General features: G+C 37.4%; 1 protein-coding gene across 4 annotated transcripts in view; it reads left to right on the plus strand.

The window, feature by feature from the left end:
• The window catches only part of GRM8 (glutamate metabotropic receptor 8), a 331,061-nt gene that overhangs the window by 38,432 nt on the left and 265,552 nt on the right, over positions 1 to 27,077 (plus strand). For all 4 annotated transcript variants that reach the window (XM_032688651.1, XM_032688648.1, XM_032688650.1 and 1 more), the window contains one exon: positions 26,740 to 26,956. In XM_032688651.1, the coding sequence (XP_032544542.1) occupies positions 26,740 to 26,956 (217 nt within the window). The remainder of the gene's footprint in view (positions 1 to 26,739; positions 26,957 to 27,077) is intronic.

Consider the following 27,077-nt stretch of genomic DNA (forward strand, 5'->3'; position numbering starts at 1 on the left):
TTTTTTGAGTGAGAATCAGATATTAATATAAGCCCCTGATATTTTTGAGCTTTGTAGTATGCACACTTTCACCTCTAAGTTTAAAACCAACTGCTGTTCGTAGTGATGCAAAATTCTTCACTTGTGATAGTTAATTAGTGTATGTGAAGCAACTTTGGTCTTTTCAGTTCATTTTTTTGGGTACAGATGTTCATAGCACAGAATTGATACTTTATCCTGTTCTTGCAGGTCATTTAAGATCAAATGAAAATGTTTATGGGAAAATTAGACAAAATAAAACATTAAAAAATAGCTTTCCAAGACTTAAAGACTAAAAATGTCCGTTTCTTGGGTTTCCTTTTGTCACTAGCACTTACATTTATTTCTCTATTTACACACAAGCTCTCTATGTTTAGACTCAATAGATTTCATTTTTACAAGAAACCATCATAAAATTCTTTTTGTATGTGATATTTGAATGTGAATTAATTTGAATAAGATTTATCCTTATTATATGCTGCTCATGGAGTTACTTTTTCCAACTGGATTTTGAGACATTATCATTTTAATCATTACCATTAAAATTTCAGCAGAATGAGTTAGAAGCTATTCAGGGAAAAAGTATTGAAGGATGTTATCCCTGTCTTGTAAACAAATTTCATGCCAAAATGAAGATTTAGTAGACAAGTTGCCAGAAAGATGCTGACTTTTTTTGCCACAAAGCTCCTAGAGATATCATTGAATAACTGGGGTCAGCAGATTAGCATATTTTTCAGGTTTTTTAAAGTTTTTTTGAAGTATTTTGAGTGAAGACTCAAAGCACTAATGGGTTAATCCTGATCAATCTTGACCTGTTTTGCAGAGTTTCTGAGTGGTCAGCTGTCTGTTTCTGGTGATCAGGCTCCCAAAAATCAGGCCACTTGTCTGAAGTGGAGCACAGAGATATATCCTTAGTATTTGGATGGAATTATGGACTTGAGCTATGTGGAATAGATATAAATAAGACCATCAAGATTTCTCCAGTATGCCCCTGCCGTTTCTATTTGCATCATCTACTAGAACCTCTAGACAGAAGGGAGGAGTATGTTTGCAAGAGAAAGAAGTTTTAGCATCTGTTTAAGAGCAGATGCTCAGCATCATGTGCTGCCCAAATCAGCTGGCCATCAGCCTCAACCTTGCTGGAGTCATCTCCTGCCCTAATATTTGAAAGAACAATCCTTTGCAGTAGGAACTCTTGCTGAGTGACCTGTGGATTTATTAATTACAAATCAAGCTGAGCTGTCACATGAACCTTCTGTTTCCATGTTCAAAGCCATAAAAGTTTTCACTTAGAAAGTACTGGTTGCAGCTAACATATTTTGTGAGATCCTTCATAGATATTATTCCTAAAACATATCAGTGATACTGAGGGAAGTTTGGAGGAATATTTGTTGTAGAGAAGCTTAAAATATTGCTACCAAAAAAAAAGATGAGAAAGCATTTAGGATATTACGAGTTTTCAGACTTACCAAAGAGAGTAGTTTGTATCTGACGTGTCAGGTTTGGAGTCTTTAGCCTTCTGTGTTACCTGAGACTCAAGTCTGTACAAGACTTATTGGGTCATCCCCAGACAGGCTGTGTGTGCAGCCTCAGTGCATATTGATTTAATTTTATGTAATGAGATTCATAAATTTTCCACATTAGCACCAGCTCTGCTCCTGCAGCAGAAAGTTAACCAAGGAATAATGATCACTGAAAGTATTCTGAAGGGAAATCCCCAAAAGCCTGAAAGTCTGTTCCAGGAATGTAGCTTTTTTCCTTCTTTCATGTTCATCCCATGATGCAGGGAGCACTAAATACTCTTGTGTGCTGCAAAGGAGGCAGGCAGAGAACAGAGTGGACTGTAGGCAGCTACTTGGTGGCATTTGCCATATATCTTGCAGAGATCATGACAAAACAACTTGTGAAATATCCCAGTTTGTTTCACTGTTTCCTGAGGATGGGACTTGGTGGGATTGCAAGCAAGAAAAATGGGATACCACAAGTCTATCTTAACTTGGTCAGGACCTCACCACACATTTCTTTCATCTTTGGGGGTTACCAAACACCTGACTTGGTTGTCAAGCACCGGAACAGGCTGCCCAGGGGAGTGGTTGAGTCATCATCCCTGAAGTTATTTACAAGATATGTAGAAGTGGCACTTAGGGACATGGTTTAGTGGTGGACTTGGTAGTGTTGGGTTAACAGTTGGAATTGATGATCTTAGAGGTCTTTTCCAACCTAAACAATTTTGTGATTCTATGGGGCAAAACTGTTGCAATACATGAGACTGTGGTCCTTTGTGCAATGAGGAGTGCACGAGGCAAAAGAGCCACTACAAAGACAACTTGATTCTAATCGAGAGGAGTTAGGTGACACTGCATTTCTTTTTATATACTTTTTCACCAGTGGTAATGTCATGCAAACTAAACATAGGTTTCCAGGAGCAAGGGCTACCTTCTTGAGTTGTACCCCACTAGACTGCCTACTGACACCCCTTGTCCTCTTTGCCAGTGCCCTGGTGCTGTGTGGCGAGGACACTCATCTTAATGTACGGAGTTTGTTTAACCTGTTTGAACCTGTTTAAATCACACTGATTACGTCTAAGTTCAGCAGGCACTAGAAGTGTATATACACCAGAATTAGTCATTCTGGGGGTGGGCTTACATTCTTTAACAAAAAAAAGAGCAGATTAAAATAAATCAGTGTAAAAAGTAGATTCAGAATATTAACTATGCATTAGTATTCTAGATACTTAATTTGAAAAGTATAAAGCTTTTCTCTAAAAAGCAAAAAACCAGAGAAACCCTCAGACATTCCTAGCACTTTTTAGTGATAGGAAAAATAAACTAAAACCTGTTTCCAGTACCTGGTGATGACAAACAACCAATGCATATTGATTTTATCCCAACATTTTTTTTGGTGTATAGGCAGAACAGTTGCAACTTTTTCAGTCTTGTGAGAAAGAGCTTTGCTGTGTCTGCAAGTTAGCCTTTGTCATGGCTAAAATGACAGTTTTTATTTCTTTTGAATGTAAGAAATGAATGGAAGAGCAATTCTGTAAGTGAATTTTGGAATGTTTTCCCAGTACAAGATAAGAACTCACAATTTACTAATAGGATATTATGCATTAAGTTTATAGAATACATATGGAATGGACGCTTTTAATAGGTTGCTTTTGGTCTAATGATTACTGTGGTCTAATGTTCAAAGTGGGAAAACAGTTTCTCAAGTGAGTTAATCCCTATTCCTTTTTGACAGAATCAAAAGGGGAGATCTCATTAGTTTATGAGTCATAACGTTGACTACATCTAATTAGATAGCTGGTTTGAGTAAGCACCACGGTCTGAAATTGACTGTAATTTTATTTTGATTGACAAATGATTCACTTGCTACAGAATAGTAATAAAAAACTCCATAAAGATAAAATGAGTACTATATCAACATTTGGATACTAGCAACTACTGCTTGTCTAGAATTTTGTGATGAACATTTCCTTTCTTATTTGAAAATGACAACTAGTTGAATCCAGCTTTTTAATGGAAGTGTATAGTTTTGCTAAAACTCTAATCATGGAAAGTTTTTCAGATCCATTAGGCAGTTTCTGTGCTTATAAACATGTACAGCTTCCAGATAACCCCACTGAAATATCAGTGTAACATTTTTGAGTTCTGAGTTAGACATTTAAATTTTGATTTTCCACCTCTTAGAAGCATCTCATGTGGTAAACCATAGTTTTGTTTTATTTTTGGTGGAAAAGTTGGACAAGTTGTGTTTCTATCCTCATGCAAAACAGAAAATATTTTGAAATCTTGAAATTATTGTTGGAGTATAGAAACCTTTTTCCACCCAGCTCTGATAGCATCTAGTTGTAAACTATTTCAATAAGTATGTCTGAAAATTTTGTATTCATTGTCTTTAGTACTGGAAAGAGCTTACCATAGGATTCTTTGTAATTAGCTTCAAGTGTCTTCAATGATATTTCTATTTGCAAAGTGCATATAATTTCTTCCTTGTAGTCATGCACTGACAACAGAAAAGAACAGCACAATAGGTACCAAAAAGCAAACAAGAAATGTCCAATGTAAGAACAACACACTTTGTGGTTGCATTAGGAAATATGAGTGTTGGAAGAGCTGATGTTATGAATTGAAGTTCCTTGTATTATGAGAATAAATGCTGTTTTCCCAAAAAAGGTCAATAGAAATACTAACATTGTATTTCAGCATAGATATATGCTTATGGAAGACATACTTCAGATGCCAAAGGAACTTTTAGACAAGCAGAAAAGTACTCAGAGATTGCATGCAGATTAAAGGGCTGGATTGCTTTTGGAAGTATAAGGGGAATTTGTACATTTGCATTCTGGCTCAGACAGGATTTAGGAGAACAGGATCTGGCCTCAGGTCTAAACTGTGATATGACCAGATATTCCAGGTTGTTGTGCTATATCAACATGGTCAATATTATGTGCAGAAAATCTGATGTATCAAATATATTCAAATTGAGCATTAAACTGAAATACAAGCCCTTTAGGTAGAAAAGTTATGAAAATGTTTAGTCTTTTGTAAAGTTATACTCCTTCCCCCCCCCTGTCTTTTTCTGCAGTACTAAAAAGCTAGTGTTGTAAGGCTCTTTATACCATATTGACCTGAAGAGATACAGAATCCAAAATAGGGAAAATTGATACTATAACTTGAAGATTGCTATTAATTTTCTAGCTCTAAAGGGTTTTGTGCAAAAATGCATGGCTACTGTGTTTTAGCTATAGCAATATGCTTGGAACATCTCTTTAAAAACCCTTGAAATTTCCTGAATATCTGTACACCATGTTTATCTCTCTGTGTGCTATGGTCTCCTTATTCTGTGCTGTAGTAAATACAGTCACTTCCTACTTTCTGTTTTTTCACTCTTAGGTAGTGGTCATAGGGACCGAAAAGGCTTTCCTCAAGGGATGTAGCTGCAGCAAGAGGACAGTGAGAGATTAAATAGATTAGTGAGAAAGAGAGGAACTATGGTAATTTTGTTTGTTATGAGTATATGATTTAAGATTTCTTTGGCACGAGAATTTCTTAACAGTTATACTTGTACTAGATAACACAAAGAAAGTAAAAAACAGGACAAAATTTCAGTACGAGTGTAACTTCAGGATTTTTCAGATAACTGAGTACTCCACAGAAGAAATTGTCTCTCAGGCAGGCAGAGCCCAGAGTTACATATGCATTACTGCGCATTTGTAATCACCTATGCAAATCCTTGCAGGCAGATTGGTTGGTGAGGACCAATTTGCATAACTCCAGTATGATTATTTCTCAGTAACTTTATCACACATAAATCCCTTCCTCCTGACAGTTATTTGTCACTATTACCTAATCAAAGTACAAATATTTATAATAGCTGTGATTATGGAAATTTCTGGCTTTATAATCATTGGGATATAGCAGTAATTGGTTCTAGTTTTTATTTTTATTGGTTAGAGACAGTAAGCTCATCCCACTGATGGGCTGCTTCTTGCAGCGATGAAAGCCTGGCTTTGGGCACTCTGAGAGAGCGAGTACAGGTTTTGTCAAGAGAGTCATCATCTTTCAGAAGCACTTTACCAAAAGCATTTTGCCAGAGGCATTCTGCTTAGCAGAAGATTTGTCTAGGGAGGCATTCCCTGGAAGCATTTTCCTTGCAGGGACTTGTCTGTAGAACTGTTCCCCTGAGGCTTTTTCCCAAGCAAAGGTCTTATTTATGTCATAATTCAAATGTTTTAACAACATATTGCTTTTGTGTTTTTTAATATATATTTATATATATGTGTCAATATAAAACAGACTAGCTATAGTCTTAAACTGACATATGTAATATGTGTCAGAAACAGGTTTCTTCAACTACTTCTTCAGTTTAAGATCTCTAGTGATGTGCTAGCTACAAAAATGGCCACTTCAACTTCCCACTTCTTTCATTTGGAGCAAATTCACTGCTACCTTCTCACATTCCAGAAGGCACATACAGAGCCAGAGTTGCTCCACCCTCAATTCACATACATAGCACTCCTTTCTGTTGTCACACATACAGTCCAAGAGGAAGATACCATTCTACATTTAGTTATTTCAGGCATCAGAACAAAAATTAAATTCACCGTCTCATTTTTGGCTTCCTATTTTTCTTGAAAATGATCTGGGTGAAATATTCTATTGCATTTTTCAGTTTCTAAAAGCTCGTCTGTCACCTTCTAGTGAATATGAAATGTCTTTGCTTTGTTTTTAGCATTTGATGCTTTGCAGAAAATGTGTATGCATGTGATGACAATTGTTAAGTAAAGCCTGCAAGTGAAATGTGCACCTGCTAGATTTCCTTGCTGACTGCCTTTACAGAGCCTTAATCCACTGCTTCCTACAGACTCATTCTTCACTTACAGCATTACAAATGAAGTATTAGAGAAAAGCTTTCAGAGCAGCAAATAGAACATTTCCTTTGTGGCTTCTGGATCACCTGAAATAGCTCACAGGGGCAAATCTTTGCTGTATCGACATACGTGAAGCCAGAGAGAGAGCCCATGTGCATAGAATTGGGTAGCTCCTACAGGTGCCTACTCTTTGCTGGACTGGACTCTTAACAGTTTTTGAGTCCAATCGTTGAAGCAGTTAACTGTAAATAATGCTTTAATTTGGGAGACAAAATACAGTCAAAAGCAAGGTAATTCTCTTTTCAGTGTACTGTACAGAAGTTAGGTTTTAGACAGCTGCATCTTTTCATTGCTGCACAGTGTTTACCACTTTCCCAAGATGCTCTTGCCCTATTTTCAGAAGTTTGCCTTGAAGTACTACTGATTTTCTTTGGCCTTTAATATTATGCATTATAAATATGATTTGCTTAGAAGTTTGTAATGCCTTTTTATCAGTGGTTGGTGTGACTGTGCAGCTGTTCTGCAATTACTTACTATGGAGCTGAGCAGAAACTTTTAAGACATGAAGCATTTTTAGAGAAGTTTGGTAATTGAAAAAACCTAGTTTAAAAGTGAAACCTCAAATACTGGAAAATGAAATAGACTTGTCTCTGAAAATGTTATGAAGGTTTGGATTGTCACTGCATTTGAAAGAATATCCGCAAGCAGAGTGCTAGGCTCAGCACCAATTTAAATTGTGTTCCTTCCAGTAGAGAAAATTAATTTTAAATGTCATCTGTTTAATTGTTTGTTATGCCTAATTTATTTGATTTATTTGTAGCATAGTTAGTATGTTGCTTTATTAAAAAATTACAGAAGTTTGATTTCTAATTATAAAGACTGAAGATTTGTTAAAGCATGTATTTAGAAATATTTTTATTTTTGACAAAGTTGAGACCATTTTGGTAATGTGGAATTCTCTCATTCCTGAAAGATGGATAATGGGCAAAGGAAACATTATATCTTAACAACATTATTCTTGCTTTCTAGATGGTAAGCATGATAACAAGTAAATGCTCTTTCTTACCTTCAGGAATATTTAGCAACCATACCCCATACTTATTTTCACAATTGCTTAACCATAGAGGTTTTTTTGTGGTCTAGGACATACAGCACAAGGAAAGGCTCATCATACTGAGGAGGCTAGAGCTGAAGTGGCACTTATATTGGAATGGTAGCTGTAAAGACTGAGGTTGGAAAGCAAAATAAATCTGATATTATGTATTCTGGAGGAAGATGTAAATGCTTGTAAAAATTAATAAATTTTTTCAAGAGCTGTTTAATGGAGCGGTATTTAAGAGAAAGAAATTGATTAGATGAGATGGACTTTTTTTATGAACAACATCTTCAAAATAATGTGGAAAGGGCAGAAATACAGATAAGGTTTTTCATCTCTTTGTTGCAGTGAAATTGACCTTTTTAGCTGGTTAGTGGAATTTTTCTTTCCTTTTTTTTTTTTTTTTATCAAATACAAAAAGAGCATGTTGCTAAAATATCTTGAGTTTTCTAAATGGTGAAGACTATCCTTCTCAGCAAGACACTGCTTTTGTGTATGAAAAAGAGAAGGAAGTCTTGGAAGTCACCTTTCTTAGTGGTCTTTAGGGCTAGTGGTGCCCCTCATGGGAGAACACCAGGTACCTCTGGGAACTGGACCTTAACAGAGAGAGGTGCCTTACGTTATTTACTGCCTATATTATGGTATCAAAATCAGGATGCATGAGGAGCCAAGAAATTCCTTGCATTTTGTTAGTGAGGAGTGCCACTGGAGATGCTGCAGGGAGGAGTACCACTTTTACTAATAGTCACAGGACCTCATTTCTTGGTATTGTCTATTCCTACACTAAGTGCATGTGCACATATGCATATTTTAAGAAATCATGGGTGTTTAATTCTTGGTTTAATGCAATATCACCTTATTTCCTATTCTTGCCCATACAGTTGGAATTCTCTTTATTTACTATGAAATCTTTCATGTGTGTTTGCTGCTGAGGTTCAGCATCATTTTTAAAATCTCCTTTACAATTTTCATAATTTACTGTATGAAATTTGATAAACCTTCTTTTCTCCATTGGAAGTTTTAGAGAAAGGAACCCCAAAACCTGACTGTGCAGCTGCAATTCCTAAGGCAGCAAAAAATCTGTACAGGTTTAGGTTCTTTCATGTTTTCAGTGACTGTATTATATTTACTTTCCTCTGTCAGGACATAGAGAAGGACTAAAATTAGGTCAGATGATGCCTACTTCCATTCAACTACATTTAAATGAGAATTGAGGCAAATATTTGCTGGTTCTTTGGTACACAGAAAGATATCTGAATATTATTGAGTCTGTGACTTTAATCAAAGCTCTCTCTGGAGTCACTGGAGACCAATAGGTCTCCAGTAGAGGTTTATTAGTTCATTTAGATGTGAATTGCACAATGGTTCCTATCTTTCTTGATGAACTACAGAGAGCACTGAGGGCAACTTAACTCAAAGCTCAGTCTAGTCACCAGTAAGGTAGGATGAGACAGTCTCCTGCTCAAAGCAAGGTCAGCTATGAGATCATACCAGTTTCTCGGGTCAGATTTTTATCTGGTTGGGTCTTGAAAACCCCCAAGAATAGAGGGAGACTGTCTGGGCAATGTGTTGCACTGCCTGACTGTCCTTATGGTGAAAAAGTTTCTCCTCATGTCAGTCTGAGCCTTTATTGTTTCAGCTTTTGTCTGTTGTCTGTCACCCTGCCACCACATGGCTGTGAAGTCTGGCTGTATTTTGTGATGCTGGAGGACTGATGTTCAGTTCCCCTGGAGCCAACTTTGCTCCAAGCTGAGCAATCCCGGCTACCTCAAATTCTCCTCACAGGGCAAGGACTTCAGCTCCCAATCATTGTGGTGGCCCTCTGCTGAACTTGGTCTGGTTTGTCCTTTTTTGTCTTGTACTGGGGGAATCAAAACTTTGCACAGTATTCTAAGTATGGTCTAAAAAGCAATGAATGGAGGGTGATAATTCCTTCCTTTTATGTACTGCTCCTATTACTGGAGCCCAGGATATTGCCAGTCCTCTTTGCTGCCAGAGTGGCTCGTGCTGTTGTCTTCAAGGGCCTTTTTTGCAGAGCTGCTCCCCATTCATCAGTTTCCAGTTTGTATCATTGCAAAGACCATTTCTTTCCTAGGCATGGATTTGCATTTGTCCTTATTGAATTTCATGAGGACCCTATTGGCCTGTTCCTCAAGCCTGTCTATGTCCCTTTATATGACAGCCCTGCCCTGTAGCATATCCAGTGTTCCCCCCATTTGGTGTAATGATGAGAGTGTACTCCATCATCTCAGTAACCTGCAGGTCACTAGTGAAAATGTGGGACGGGATGGGTCCCAGGATAGACCCCTGTGGTAGTCTACTTGTTACTAGCTTCCAGATGGGTTATGGCCCATTCATAGTCTGACTGGATTTTTACCTGTCCAGTTGTTCACTAGCATATTGTAAAGTTGTAACTTGAATACCAGAATACTGTGAGATATGGAGTCAAAAGCTAAAGTCAATGTAAATGGCATTCCCTGCTCTCTCATTTACCACAGACCCCATTACTATACTGTACAGAGATATCAGGGTGGTCAGGCATGATTTGGTTTTAAACTCCTGCTCCTGGTCCCTGCATCCTCCTCCTGTATATTGCTTTTTAAGGTCTCCGCATCATAAGTTCCCTCTTCAGTCATGCAGATTTCCTGGTAAATTTGATGGTCTTCCTGAATATTGGTGAGGACTGCTCTTGCAGTTGTAGGATGCCGTCTGACAGACCTGCCAACTTCCCTGAACTCCTTTGCTTTTCAGAGCTGCCATAGGATCACATCCAGCAGTTTCCTGAATAAGTTGAAGTCTGCTGATCTGAAGTCCAGAATGTACTCTGCTGTCTTATGCTAGATATCAAGAAGTAGAGTCCAGCAAAGTTTTCCAGTTATTTGTTAGTTTTGGCATTCAATATCTTTACATGATTTGTAGTCCTAATTTTTTTACTTTTCTTATTTTAGCTACTGGATCATGTAAAGATTTTATTTTTATAAAGAAATAAGTTTTCTGTGAGTTGAAGAAACTAATGTATTAGACTGTCAAATCATCTCTTGATCTTTAGGTGTTGAATTCACTCTTATCTCAGCTGCAAGGTACTATCATTAAGAAGCAGCTGTACTAACAGGTGACTCATATAGCAGGTGCAAATTATCTGAGATATAGAAAACTTTCCCTCAAGCAGATATAATGAAGTATTAGAGCAGAGATGGTTTTTAGAGAGCTGCTGTGTCTGTAGTCAGTTGGAGGAAAAAAAAACCAGCTTAGATTTCTATTTTGTTATTGTTTGAGTTAACAATAAAAGTCAAAACTCAGGGAGTAAGTTTTGACTCCGTAGAACATCTGTTGACTAATCAAAGCAAGTATTGCAGACTCTACCTTCCAACTGTTCTTTAGATTGAATGTTTACAGTCAATAAAAAGGATAATATATTTTTTCATATTCTTAGAGAGAGTTCAGTATTTAACATGCTGCTTTTTGCATTCTAAACAGATAAAACGATTTAATCTGTTCTGACTATACATCAACAATTTTTTATTAACTGGTAGGTTTGCGCATGTTAATTTTTTTCTTAGATTTCATTTCTACAGCAGATATGAGCTGAAGTGAGATAAGATGTGGAAATTGATGCAGTGTGAGAAGAATCTCAAGTGTTCCTTATTTCTTGAGAATGTGTAGGTGTGTATATAGAAGTTTTTTTTAAAAAAAGATGTGTGTGAGAAGATCAAATTTTGATCATCTGTTTTATTTTTAAACATCAGCTGCTGCTTTCAGGTAAAATTCCACATCCCTGGGAAGCTTCCTTGACCTTAATAAACACTTGAATAGTGAAATGAAATAGTTTGGGACTTGAACATCTGATTTTCTGGGAAATATAGGAAAAATGCTTTAGAGTTCTTTTTGCATTGTCAAGAGCTGTATTGAGGAGTGGTTGATGTTCACATCACATGAAAGTCTTATTTTAATTATCTTTCTGGAAGTTTATTCTGCAGAGCTGAGAATTCCATAGTCTAGGCTGAAATTGTAGCATGTTGACAACTAATTCCCATGCAGAAGGGCTTCTTCTGCTACATTCTGTATTGTGTGACCCAGATGTATCCAAACTGTGAAACAGAGGTCTGAAGAGGGTTTTCTGTTTATTTCTTTTCTATCAGAAAAATCTGTGAAAATACTACTAATAATAGCAATAATTTTTGGTTAGAAGTGGTCAGTCCTGGTGTGGGAGGGGGGAAATAAAAATTGTCTTGTGGAGAAGTGGTGGAATACTAAGGTTGTCCCAGCCCTTGTGCAAAGATTTAAATGGTCTCTTGCCTAGCCAACTACCAGTACTTGCTGAGCTTTTTTTGTCCCTATAACTTAGTCTATAGGCCTTAAAGTGCTGATCCCACCTGAGCACTTAGTGTCTCATTCCCACTGATGTACCCCTGACTAGGAGGACAGTAAATGAAGTGTCACAGAAATGCTGTCTTTGTTTTGTTGCTGCAGTCATGAGGTGCTCCATGCATTCTGGTGCAGAGTAGCTCCCTGCGTGCCAGCTCCTGGCTGCGATGCCCCAGACTCCACAGAGGGGCAACAGCTCTAGCACCTTACTTGAGCTGCAGAAGCTCAGAGGGAGTTTTCATTCTCAGAGTACTTAATACAATGCAAAGTCTTTGCTCACACTCCAGCCTGCCATGGCACTGTGGTGGTGCTTTGCCTCCAGTGAGGCTGCGATGGGGTGAGGGACCCAGCACTGTTCTCACCTGTGGCTCTCCAGTTGTTGGCCAGTGAGGCAGAGCACTGCGTGCCAGGGCCTGGGTTTCTGCAGCCAACTGCCTGTCTGAAAATCAAGTTTTGCTCTGCAGTTGCCTGGAGAACAGAGCAGGCTCTGGAGACTCCAGCACTAAGGCTTATGTCCACCAGGCTGTGCAGAGGGTCAGCTGGCCTCAGAAGGTGCCCTGTGCTTTGACACCAGGGTGGCAGAGGGAATCTGGGGCTATTGGCCACCAGCACTGGTGGTATCTCAGCTTTTACTCTTGCATATTCTGTACAAAACTTTGTGCATAGATAAGTGTATTTGAAACCATTCACTCTTTATTAGAGTCTGATTGTTGTGACACCTGTGTATATAAAGCCAAAAATTTTCTCTCTCAGGTAAAATATTGTTAATTTTTGGCTCAGTCAAATTGAGTTAATGGAAAGGATATATATTATAAAGTGTAAAGGGTGGAAAGGGAAAAACGCTCAGAGATAAGAAACTGATTGATGTACAGACATAGAAAATAACTTCATTCAATTGTATGGGGAATTCTGGCAGGCAGAAATTTCTCTTGTCCTAATAGGGAGTGAAATTGCAATACTTTAGAAATCTGATACAGAAGATTTGCAGATTCATTTCGAAACTGCATAATGCAACTGTACTCCTTAATTGTTTTCATAGACCTGAAGAGTTATATTTGGACTACCTAGCCCAGATAGAAAAAGTAAGACCTCACAGAACCCTCTTATGTGCCTAAAGTGGCACTCAGGCATCTCAGTCTGTGATCTGTTCTTGGATCTGTGAAACTGATGCTATCTAATTTTGGCCAGTGAAGTTCTCTTAACGTTTGCAATTCCGTGACTGCATTTTCCCAGGGGGGCTGTCACCTTGTCAGTTACCTTATTGCCTACATGTTTGGCAAATATTCTATTCAATGTCAAACGTGCCTCAGGAAGTCAAGGCCAGACCCTGGTACCTGCACCGGCTCAGATATAGTGCAGAGCTCTGCAGTTCTGTCTCCTGCACTGGTTTGTTCAGCTTCATGCAACTCATCCACAGAGGATCCTGCTGCCATAGAAGGGTGAGAGAGTCCTTCTCATCTCAGTCTGGCCAGTGTCTCAGAGCAATCCCTTAGATATGGCTCAGGCTGTATGCATGCTGAAGGTGCCATAAGAGCCGTGTTTCATCCTTTGGCTTTTGCTGTAACTCTTTCTGTATTGGTTTTTAACCTAGAGGAAAGAGATTTGATGACCTCCCATCAGCCCTACACAAAAGAACGGCTCTCATCTAAGAGTGAAGGTGCAAGTGCATAAGTTTGGATTCAGTGGCAACTAGCTTTTCTTTTAAAAAATAAATAGAGTTGGCAACATTATCCTCTTCTTCAGAATTGTTTTTAGAAGATGTCTGAACCAATCTTTTGTGTAAAAGATGACTTTGGGCTACGAAAGAAATGTGATCTTGGACACTTCTCTTGCTTAATATTTCAACTAACTAACTTGGGAAGTATAGTGTGAATCCCATTCCAAGGTGCTGAACTTCACCTTATGTTACATAAGCAGCCCACATGCTGATGAAGCCCACAAATTGTGTTTCAATAAACCTCAGTGCTTTGTAGCCTTTGTGATTAAAATGTAAGATCTACAAACTGTGAAAGGGAAGACAGACTAAAGACATCAAAAACAAATGCTTCAAAGTTGTGTGGGTTGGTTTTTTTTTTTTCTTTGAAAGAGATGTAGACGACATTGATATTCCATGGAAAAAAAATGTGTTGATATCTTTCAGTTGGTAATTTTAAACCAATTCTTCCAGTGCCTGGAACTGGATAGGTGACACTGATATGCAGAAATATATTTGTGAAGCAATTTCAGTAAGTAGATAGAAATGGAATTGTATCAGGCTCAGCACAGGCTGGCATTCCCACACCACTTGTCATCAGGAGCATCCACTCAGGCTTTTGATGTCTCCAATGTTTATTCAATGCACTTGACACTTTAAAATCTAGTTTAGTGTAATTTTGCTTTTGATGGGGTCTTTTAACATATGCAGCAACAGACTGAGGGAGGACAATTTCAAAATAAAAGATGTTCACTCATCAAAAGCTGCTATAGTATTCAGAAGTGTTACAGTGGTACTCTAGTTCCTAATACAAATCATTTGTGCACAGTATAAAAGAGGAGATTTCCAAAGACTACTGATGAGTGCACTGATGCACTGCATACAGTAGCTGCAGACTGAAACACTGTCAGATAAGCTTAGGGTTCTCTTTGAAACACCTGTACTAAAGCTGGGTTTAAAAACACGTATTTTGTATCAGTCATAGGAAAAAACAGTTGAAGTGTGTTAAGGCTCCCAATATTTGGTCAGAACAGAATCAATTGGTTTCTTATTCTACCCAAAGAAAGACACTGAATTCTGTGAAATATATTATGGGCTGGCGTGAGCATTTCAGCCCTTTTAGTTGAAAGCAAAGCTTTGTGTGGCACCCTGGGGCCAAGGCTCCCTTGGCTGCCATCTGAAGCACTGCCTGGCTGTGCTGCATAGCAAAGGTGAGCTGATCCCTGCAGGTGGGAAGGCAGGCAGGGGAGCTGCTTCTCAGGGCACTGGAAAGTGGTTGTCAGTAAAGTCTGCCTCTGACTACTGGCATCTTGTCAGAAATATGAGGTGTTACTGGGATTGCTGAAATGGGAAAAAAATTGAGTGGGGGAGCTTTATGAACTTATTGAAAGCTCCTCAGACCCTCTTCTTTCATCATCCTGCTGAGCTGCTGAAGTAGGATGTTGATGGTGGGGCCAGACTTACAGGATCAAGCTAACTGAGGAGGACTTTTAAGAACCTTCAAAAAGACATATATCATTCTGTTTTTGGACTTAGAGATATTGGAGAGTCAGAACTAGGGAGGAAATCTCCATTACACTACCCAGCAAGGCTAAGGCTAACACACTCAAACAAGGCTGTATGGTGGTGATAACAGTAAACTGATTTGTACTTAAATTGCAATGAATAAAAATAGGGAAAAGGAGAATTTGCAGAAATGCTCATCCAATATAGGCTTTTTTCCTGCATCAAATACTACTTTTGCTGACTTTGTGAATGTGTTCCCGATGCAGTCAGAGAGCAAAAATGCCTGTTACAGGGAAGGAAGCCTTACTCAGTAGACAAGAGTGAGGGTTGACCCTGCCCAGCCGTATTTCATAGAAGAGGACTTCCCCTTTGCCCTTTCCACAGGGCCAAGTGGAAGCACCAAGTATCTCTGAGCATGGGCTGCCAAAAGAGAGAAGCAAAGCTGAGAAACCTAAGTCACTCTTTAGGAACCAACCACTGTCTACTCTTCCTTCTGAGTTCAGGCAAGTTGTTGAGGAAGAGGGAGTGAGAAGAGGTAGAGAAAACAAGTGTGAAGGAAAAGGGGTAACTGGGAAGAAGATATACACGTAGAGGAAAGAAAGAACATCAAGAAGAGAGTAGAAGGGAACTGTAGGTTGTTGAAATGTCTGAGGAAAGAAAGTAAGTATGAGATATAGGAAGAAAGGGGGAAAATTTCAGGGAAAAGTACATATACATAGAAATAAGTTCAATAAGAAATAGCATTGAACTGTTTTAAAAAATATTTACTCCATATTCTAATTATCTCCTTTAAATGGAGAAACTAAGAATATACTGCTGTACAGGTAAGAAACCTCTGTAAGATTTCTCTGTTTCTTCAAGTGAGCTTATTCCCTTTAAGCTGTGCTTTTCCTAAAGCTCATGTTGTTCAATTTGAGTCAGTAACCATATCAGCTTAGAAACAAAATTTGGGTAGCCTCGCAAATGGGCAAGTATGAACCACTAACTACTCTGTCAGAAAGGAAAGAAAAGGTGCACACATATATGTGCACACATGGTATATGTGTGCACATATATGTATGTATATGATACATATGTAAAAATACTTTTATATAGAAATATAATAATTTCACCTGTAATTCCTGACTTTCAGGGCAATCATTACTTTTTGGAAACTTTATTCATGACTACTGACAGGGTCAAAGTATGTGGTGGATAAGTTCACACTTCAAGGGTATCTCTGATATGCCTTACCACAGGCACAGCCTCCTTGTGTTGTGATCTGTTTGTGTGTGTTGAGTATAATCTGTAAGTCTGTACTGATCCTATCAGAATGACACAATTTATGAAATACAAGTAATTGTGAAAGGTGATTATTTTGCTTTCTATTTGATACCAAGTACTACTGTGGGTATTTTATGGATGCTAGGTAAAGAGCTATTTTTCCCCCCTTAACCTCTAATTTTTTTTTGTATTCTTTGGTCTGACTGGTTCTTTGTTCTTCTAAGAGTTAGAAAGACTCTTAGCAGTTTGTGCTGTTCTGACTTTTTGGCTGTGGAGCAGCCTCCAAAGTACCATAGCCTTCATGAAGATCCCAAAGTCTGCCTGCAGGATACCTTGGTGGAAATGATGGGTACTGAGTCGTTGCATGTGCTTGGACATGCAGGTTTCAGTGTAGCTTTTTGGTGGAGGGAGAGGATCAGGCATACTTATATACTTTGTACAATGTACTTCTGAGCCCATATTACAAAACTTCTTTTTTCTACACTACGACTGCATAGTTATTCTTGTGGACAATCCCCAAATGATAGATAATGCAGTTACATTCACTTTTCTATGCTGCAAAACTGGGATTTCCAAAAGAGACAAGTAAGATTAGGCCCATCTTAGCCGGGATGTACTTTGGAAGATTCCAGACTCTGGCCCCATTAGACAATAGGTTATTCCTTTTATTTGATATCACTTTTTCACATTATTAATGTAGTCAGTATTCTTGTTTTGGTTTTGCCCCCCTTCACTTCATCCTTCCCTGTAAACCCTTCCATTTCCAATATACCTGTCCAGTTCATGCTGGTTTTCACAGCTTTCTGAAATTCTGTAGCACCTGTTTCAGAGAGTGTTCAAACCACTGACAACATACCACAATCCTACTTTGTAAATACACTGCTGTGCTCTCACACCAGTTACCTGGATTTTTGTCTCTCTATTTACCATGATGTTTTAGCTAAGATAATCCATGGATCAACATACTGATAAAACATAGTGTTCAAGTCAGAAATCATAATGGAAATCTGGTAATGATGGAAAAGAGGAGATGTTGCCCTGTGGTGTTCAGGAATTGTGTGGAGGAGGATGTCTTTTTTTTCTACAACCACCCTACTCTGTCTAAACTAAAGTATATTTTGAATAGAAAGGAAGGCTTAGATATCACACCCTTGTCCCTAGAGATTAATTCATAGATAACTTGCAATCTTTCGATTGGAAATATTTTTTTTTTCCTTCAACTTTTCTACTGGTAGCAACTGGACTTAACATTTCACTGTGGTAATACAGGAAATACTGAACTTTTTTGGAAATGACTAGGCACTGCCTAATGTTTAATTGTAACTTATAACGCTAAAAACTCAAGGTAAAATTGTTTAATTATCAACCCTGATTGTTTTAAGAATCAAAGAAAAATCATCTCAATACACAAAAAAGGGACACTTTTAATTTTTCTTCTTCCAAGTCGATAATACATGGGTTTAAATGATGCTTTATAATCCTATATGAACTGCCTGTGCTGCAGAAGGAATCCATAGCTGTGGTGAATCATACGGATTTCCTTAATGCACTCTGATACGAGGTATCAAAGCCATTAGCGTGGGGCAGAGAGATTAATGGAAAGCTGGGCTTTCTGGGCTATAGCTGAAGTGTAGGCGGCACACTCTAAACATGTGAAAGCACCCACTAAAGCACTGGACATATGTGCCTGGCCAGCTGAGTCCTGTTTACGTATATTCAGGTTGTCCACAACTGTGGAGAGAGCCATCAACAATATAGAATTTACTCTTCCTCCTTGTGTTATTTTTCAGTCACTTGTATCTCATGATGTTAAGCTGGCAGCATGGGTAGCAAAAGTGTAGTACTACTGCTCAGCCAGTGGTGTAAGCTGAAGTGGCCTCACTGTGGTAAAAAATGAATGCAAAGGTCAGAGCTGTCCCTTAAGCACAGCATTTGTCTTTCATTCTGCTGAGAACACCCTCCTCTTCGCAAAAATCACAGGATCATTAAGGTTGGAAAAGACCTCCAAGGTCACAGAGTCCAATCTTTGACCGATCTCCACCTCGTTAACTAGACCGCAGCACTTAGTGCCACGTTGTTGTTTCTTGAACACCTGCAGGGGTGGTGACTTCACCACTTCCCTGGGCATTCTGTAACAATGCTTTCCCATTTCTTCCAGTATCTCATACTTCCTTCCTTCCTTAGTGATGGTCTTTGTAATCAGAAAAATTCCTGTGGACAGCTGTGTGCCCCTGTGGGTGAGTCTCTGAAGTTGCTTGCTTTGTTCTCTATGGTACCAATTATTAAATGAATGTAAAGGAAAACTGTTTTGGACTGAGGAGTACTTCATGAGCTACTGGGTAAATTTGTTACTGCTGAATAATAATAAAAAGTTCACTTTTCTAGTTCAAACTAATAAATTTTTGTGTATTTTTCTCAAACTCATCAAAGGAGGTTAGAGTTTCAGACACAGACACGACAAGCTCTAATGACGAAAATAGGGCTAGAAAAGCTTTGAAATATCAGAGTTCACACTGTGCTTAGCAGAGGCTGACATAAGTCTAACATATTGATACACATAATTGAGTGTGGGTTTTCACAAAAAGTAAAAAGAGAATTTTAATAGTTTAAGAAGTCCCTAAAGCTATCTGGCCATCCTTGACTTCTCATTTGATCTGATGATTGGAGAACATAAGATTCTGTGAAGGAAGAGCTAACAGCCATTTGCAAGCTCAAGGTCCCCTCCATCCCCCCTCCTTGTGATCTCAGTATGAATATTACTCATTTGATCTGCTGCTTCTTTAGTTTATCATTCAGTGCCTGGACCTCAGCTGGGCTTAAAATATTTAGAAAGAGGCTGCCTACAGATGTTGGAAAATTTAATGTGCAACTGCTTAACGTAGTTGGTTTTCAGAGAGCAAACTCCAGGATTTAAAATGATGTGGAAATACTAGAATAGAGCTCCCATACTGAGCAAATACCATTGTTAAACATTTATCAATAGACTCACTTTCACAGAACATTGATGACAGTTCAAGCCGTCTTTAGATGGATTCTCATCTTCCTGGAGTTACACGGTGTTGCACAGTGGGACAAGATGTGCTCCAGCTGTAAAAATGTTCATAATGCATAAATTTCCCTTTAATATTTTGGCCTAAAGTGCATCCCAGATTTTCTGGAGTGGTGAATTTGTTTTGTATATGTTGCATCTATTGTGGGATTTGAGGTTGGGATTTTGTATTATTATTATTTTCTATGGTATCCCTTGTGTGTAATTAAAGGTAATGACTTCTAATGAGTCCCTGACCTACTCTAACACACTGGAAGGAAGCTCCTTCTTAAATTTGAACACTTTATATTTCATATTTTATATTATACACATTCTTTATTTGTTGCATCCTGTTCTACAAGGGCAGCAGAGGAGGTCATAAACTGAAATACGCTTGCTGTAGCATATCTCATTAGACTTTGTGAGAGATGCTTTCTGGCAAGTGAGGATAGAATGCAGTGCAATGGAGATTTAACAGTTTTTCATCCCATAATCTGATACTATGCAATTACATGTATTAACTAGAAAAAATGACTTTTTCTAGGGTAATTCAGTTTATTCAGAGTGCTGTAGTTGCTAGTCCATTTGACGACCAGCAATAACCTCAGAAATAAGTATGATAGATAATTAGTGTGTTTGTAGTGGTGAAAAAAAAAAAAAAAAGAGAAAATCAGTAATGAGAGAGGATTTGCATATTTGATTTTACCTCGATATTTTCACAGGGCTAGTGATTGCATCTGTATGTGCAATTTTTCACATACCAGATTCATATACCAGATGATTGTAGAAATAATTTTGTTGGCAACAAACGGAGCTGCATTGATTCTCAGCTATGTCTTTTCATGAAAAGATCAGTGCAGATAGTTGAAGTTCTATTCTGTTCAGGAATATGTCTTCAGAAGGTAACTGGGAAAAGAAATAAAGCCAGCGAAAGACTAATGGAAGAGAAAAGAAAGAATAGCATAGTTTATCCATCCCAGATCAGAAGCATTTAGGTGTTATGGATCACTTCTGTCCCTGTGTTTTTGGGCAAAAAATAGTGACAACTGTACTGCATTTAGTCACAAAACCCATATCTTTACACAAAACCCATCCAAACATATAGAGAACTTTCAAAAGATTTGAAGGAATCTATCATTACCTCCTCATCATTAGGTGTATGAATTGCAAGCATCCTTGACAGAAACCACTATGATATTTACTGCAAATAGAATGACTTGGAATAATTCAAATGGGTTTAAAAAAAATCCTACCTACCAAGTGAAATCAGCTAATGACAGCTTTCAGATTATACTTTTGTTCTTTCAGTTTCCAAAGCTTTTAAATTCTACTAAACTTTTTTTGAACTAAATGGATTTTAAATTGTATTCATCTGGTTCAATAGCATATCTGTTTTTTCTTGCTTTTGCTCTAGCTGATGTGAACATATTTTTGGGGGAGATGGAAATCTGTGGTAATTTCTGAACAACATGAATGCTGGACACATGATAAATACTGTAGCTGAGTGTCCTTAACATACAGAGCATCAAGTGTTCATCTAAATAAATATAGCTTAGAATTGCTCGTGTTTAAAATGTAAGTGAATACATGAATATATCTACTGGGAAGATGTATTATTGTAGGTTGCTCCTCCTCATGCTAAAATCCGTGGAAAGAGACTGAATCAGAAAACTTCATTTGTTGAAACTTTTCCATGACATCAGAGCTAGCAGAGGTAGTTTGTAGCTGCTGGAGTTGGCAAGGTGTCACCCTGTTCATCTGCTCTGAGCATTGAATGGGGCATCTCACATCTCCAAAAGCATTACTGAATCTTAATGTGCTACATTTTCATGGGGTGATTTGATGTTGGTTTATTCTGAAATGAATGAAACAAGGTCCTCTTGATGGCACGAGTGACCTATCCAGTTTTTGTCGCAGGTGGAAGGATGAAGACATTGTAGAAGGTAGTTGAACATAAGATGCCTTAACAGCTATATGTAGCCAAAATGAGTGAGATTGTGAGATTTGATGGAAGACATGTAGCTGTTTACAGTATTGTTCTATGTGGTGTGTATAGAATAGTCGAATTAATCTCCCAGGCTCTCTTTATTGTCAGTGGACCGAAATGGACAGTTCCAGGATGCATTACATTTCCTCCTATAATTAGTACAAAAAGGGACATTTTTAGTATTGTTTGATATAGAATAAGATATTATTAAGCTTCATCAAATTCTTTTGAATCTTGAATGTCCTCCCTGAATGACTTTGGCATTATGGTGCTGCAGACTGACACGTTTTTCAGAAACGAAAGCAGACTAAGGTGGTGTTCTGGCTGATGGGATTTAAAAATGTCACTAATAGCTAAAGCATGGTGACCTCAGCTCTCCTCTGGCAACTGTTCAATATCTAGGCCCTGAGGATTCATTTCACTGCTGTGAATTTTTTGTACTCAAAAAGAACTCTTTCTTGTTATACAGAAGAGGGAATAAAAATCTTGAAAAGAGAGGGCCATTAATGATTAATAATAGACATTTAAAATTCAAAAAACCATCAAGTTCAAAACATGTTTCCACAGTTAAATTTTATTTCAAGTACTTTTACTCCTTTGCAAGCTTTATTAGTTGGTGGTAAAATGCCAGTTGATATTGAGCAATCATTAACTTAAAGTTTATTGACTGCAATTTTTTAGCTGCCTAAAAAAATGATTGCTTAGTGATTAGAGAATAGAAAAGAGAAATAAGATACTAGTTGATATGTTAAAGTTAGTGGTGATAGGACTGAGTGGGTAGTGAAACTGAAGATGTGAGTAATTTAAGCCCATTACTCTGTGTGACTGTACAGCACAGTTACTGCTGTGCGTATAACTCATAATTTGTAATGTTCAAAATTACTGGTGATTCCTTTCCCAGGTCTTTTTTCTTATGAGCTTAACTCATTTCACTGTCTGCTGTTCTGTTCCTAAATCATGTTTTCAGCTGAAAGACTATATAAAGGAAGATGGCATTTGAAATGTCCAGCTGATGCTTTACATTGACAAATGTAGCATGCAAATGGATTTAAAAGCTCAATAAAAAGGATTGTAGTGAACTTTTGCCCAAAACTTGGACAACATGTAATTAAAAAGAAAGCCTACTAAGAGATGGCTCCTGTAATGAAGACACTCTACTGGAAGGGCACAACTAGGTCACATTGCTTCCTCTGCCACCCTCAGTTCAACTCTTCTATGTTTTTGGGTTTGGATCCCTGCATTGGACCCATCAAACAGATCCAGGGTAATGCTCCTCTATGAACAGTCCTGAATTTAGGAACAGTGGGTGGCTTTTGTTTTCAGTGTAAGAGGAACTGAAAGTGGTTTACCACTTGGTTGGAATAAATCAACAGTTACATTAGCTGCCTTTGGCACTCATGAAGTTGTCCACACCTCCATAAGAGAGTACCAGTCTGTTTTGTAATAATGCTTGGTGGATACCTTGTACAGATGTAGTTCCCTCTTTGAAGAGCTGCCACAGTCACGCTTATGGGCAGTCAGTTCTGAAAGTACCTGCTCCATCTTCTCTAATTCTTTGGGAAGTGGATATTTTAGAGACAGATTTTACATCAGATAGATATATATAGAAAAATCCAGGAAAAACAGACTCTTCTTTACTGTAGATTTTGGTTTGAATGTATCTTGAAGGATTAGGTGCTCTGCTTAGCAGTTTGGGTTTTTTTTGTTGGTTTTTTTTTTTTTTTTTTTTTTGTGTTTTGTTTGTTTGTTTCTTTATTTGTTTGGTTTTTTCTCCAAATTATTTTATTTTTTAAGCATGCAGAACCTTTTCTTTTTTTTTGATGCCAGTGACTGAATAATAGAATGAGATGAAGCCACCACTGACTTAGATTAAAGTAACGAGGGATCACTGGTAGTTTCAGCAGTAGTTCAGTGTGTATCAGGATTAACACCAGTATGTAACTAAAGCAAGATATTGCTTCAAAAAATTACACTAGGATTTTTTTTTTTTAAATAGATAGCTTAAGGTTTAAAAGTAATAAAAATAAGGTTTCTATGAATTCCTCTGTATAACAATTTCAGAGAGTTCAAGTCACTCAACCCACTAGAAGCTGAGAGTTTATCAGCAGCTTATAGGTTAATGTGAGGAAGTGGCCAAACCATAGGACAGGAAAGAATAGAAAAATTGTATCAATGAGCATGCAAACAGGAATGCTTTTAGCAATTGTCAGTGAATGTGACAGCTGTTGTGCGAAAACTGATTCAAATGTGGTTATATAATTGATTTTCTTTTCCCCAAAGGAGAAGGAAATACACTATTAACAGTGATATATATCACTTAGGTACAATGTAAATGTTACAAGTATGGTATTTAATTTAGAAAACTTAGGCTGAGAAATCTAAAATGAGAAATATAAAACTCCTTTACAGGTCTCTTTCAAAATGCAAATTTATGTCTCAAGGGGACAGTGGAACTTAAAGTATAAATACAGTCTGTATTTAGGGAGTTTTAAAAACACATATTACTGAATTGATAGAGCATAACAGTTCCCTTGCTTAGGCAGCATTATGTTCTATCTTGTAAAATGTACTTGGGGTCATGTAAAATGCTTTATTAAACTTACAGTCCATAACTAGAGTTGTTACATTTTAATGTATATATTTTTTATTCATGGATTATTGAAACACTAAATCCAAACAACGTTTTCATGCCAAACAATTTCTTTGAGTCTCATTCTGAGTCTTTTCACTTCCTGTGTAGCTACCCCAAATCCTCAAATTTTAAAGCTATTTTTCAGAGCTACCCTGTATACAAATGTACATTTAAAAGCAGGCAAGGAAGAAAGTTTCTGTTTGCTTTGCATAAAATACTTTCAAAAAAAGAAATCAATGAGGCATTTCTGGGTGGGAGACCTGCAATTTTGGGGAGAAAATTCTTGAATGTTGTGTTGGTTATAACCATGAGGGATATATACAAAAAGAAATAAGGAAAACAATTACATATTTCATTGCAAGAATCCTTTTTTCCTTGAGACTTAGGATTGACTTGCTATTTGGAGAGTGTCTTACTCCCTACTTTTACGTGGTGTATTGTTTTTTTCTGTTATTGAAAAGTTGGCAGAAGTTACAAAACAGTGGTGGTTTAAACATACTGTTGTGCCCAGTGATTGCAGGGTATTGGTTTTGGACTGTATTCACCTTCTGTTTTCTTCTACTGTTATTATAAATAACTCTAGGGAAGAAGTTGAACTGCAAAGAGCTGAAAAGTAGGAAAGTAGCATCTCTTTTCTGCATATTCCAAGCCCCTAGATAAGTGATATTCATAGTACGTATAATATCTTTATTGATCTGAAATGTCTCATTGCTGTGGTTGAACCAATGACTCTCCTACAAGAACATACCTAGGATTTGTTATTCATCTGATACCTGAAGAGAAATGGGAACTGAAAAAGTTAATGGATATAAGTCTGTGGTCTGGGCTTCAAGATATTCAATGCCAAAGTGTCCATCTAAAAGATTTCTTACTGGTGTTGATTTTATTGACATGATTGATGAAGTAACTTTCAGCAACGATGCCATAGTATTTGTGAAACACCAAGGAGTAAAATGGGCAAAATCACAAAAGATGTCTTTATTTTTTTCCATATGTAACAAAATTGACTGGTTTAGAGAGTAATAGAGGAAGTTTAGAAAGGGAAAGATATGTGCTCTAAATATGCATAATTGTGTTATTACATGCCAAAAATCTCTTGTCTGGAAAGAGATAAAGATGTTTCAAACACTTTATGAAAGAAAGGGAATTTATACAAGGCAGGTTTTTTAAGAACAATTTATACTTTGTTTTTACCTGGTGTATCTTTGTTATATTAGGAATATTGATTTCCACAAATTATAACTTTTTCTGTGATCTTCCTTCTTCTTTTTTTCCTGTTCTCACTGGTCATTATTATAAAAACATTTCAGATTATTTATTCTGAGGCTTTTCCATGTGTAGAAAATTTGTTGAAGAAGAATACAGCCAAGATACATAAGAGTTTATTTTGTTTGTTTCTGACTGAGCAGTGATTTTGCCACCCCTAAGGCAACAAACTGTTTTTTCAGGCTGTAATAGTCTACACTGTCTCTGCAGGTATGGTTAATGACCAGACTCTTTGAATCCCTTACATATGCCCCAAATCCCTTTTTTAGTTTGTACTGACGAGGAAACACTGTACTGGATGTAGTGGTTGGACTGAAATCTTCTACTATAGCATCTAATAGGACAGTGAGAATTTACAAGATCACCTGTTGCCTGGGGTGCTAAATTTGGCTCTCAGCAGAGTCAATTTAGTAACTCCATTCAGACTGCTTTCTCCAAGATTATTTCATGTTTTGTGAGACATGAATTTAGCACGTATTATTAATATAGATCACAAATGCAATGCAATATATGGAGTATTTTTCATTTCAAGATAATGACTATTTCATCAGTTTTACCATTTTGAAGGAGAAAATAATTCCCCTTTTAAGTTAGTGTAAATGTTAATTTAATTTTCTTGCACCAAAATATGCTTCATAATAATTGAGTATTTCTTACAGACAGTTTTTTCTGGACATCTCTGAACCATTTATTTAAGACAAGAATTACCAGAAAACTGCCCTAGTTGTTTTTTTGTTTTTTTTTTTTTTTTTTCTAAGAGAGTAAAAATGTATTTTAAAATGTATTTCAGTTATTTAGATTTGTTTCTGCTAAGAATATTGAGGTGTTTTCTACAAAGTTTACCATCCTTGTAAGCTTTCTCCTCCTCTATATGTATGTCATATACAGGTAATTTTTTTAGGGTTTTTTTTTCATCAAATAGCTTTTGCTATTAAATACATAGCTTTCATATTCTTAAAGAATGTACAATGACATATTAAAACTGGAATATGAAAAATCTAGAGAAATCTTGAAAAATCAAGAGAAAGATTTAAAAATGGTAATAAAATGGGAACACACATGCACATGTACATAAGTAAAGAAAACAATGAAATGGAAATAATCCACATTTTACTTGTCGAAAGTAAGTGTAGCATTTTTAAGAATCGCAGTCATAATAACTGACCTTTTCATCTTCTGTAGTAAGATTTCCTCCTTCCCCCTCCCCTTTTTTTTTCTTCACTTATTTCTATCAGAGCCAGGATCAAAAGAGAAGTTGTAACACTTACATGTCAAGAACCATGACACCTGGAGCAAGACTGAATGCATTATTTCTTGATGAGAGTGTTATACAATAAGGCTTGACTGACATACAAAATCTGAGACGCTTTCTGATCAGCTGATATAATTAAAACAAAATACTTGGCTCTGCACAATGCCTGTGCATAATCTATTTTGAGCCTTTCAAACATAGAAGCATATAGTGTAAAATGCGACTAGATTAGCTTGAATGACTTGTCATTCCATTTGCAGATACCTCAAATCAGCTATGCATCTACAGCTCCAGAACTGAGCGATAACACCAGGTATGACTACTTCTCTCGAGTGGTCCCACCGGACTCCTACCAAGCACAGGCCATGGTGGACATCGTGACAGCCCTTGGGTGGAACTACGTCTCCACGCTGGCTTCTGAAGGCAACTACGGAGAGAGTGGTGTGGAGGCATTCACCCAGATCTCCAGAGAAATTGGTGAGTGCATCTTTACCAGGTTTTGTATTTACAGCTGCTGAGTTGCAGAGCATCACTGAGTTCTGCTTGGGTCTATGCAGTGTGATCAGAACACCCATGGATGTGTTACCTGGACTCAAGT

This window comes from Chiroxiphia lanceolata, chromosome 5 (assembly GCF_009829145.1).
Source record: "Chiroxiphia lanceolata isolate bChiLan1 chromosome 5, bChiLan1.pri, whole genome shotgun sequence".
Taxonomy (NCBI): Eukaryota; Metazoa; Chordata; class Aves; order Passeriformes; family Pipridae; genus Chiroxiphia; species Chiroxiphia lanceolata.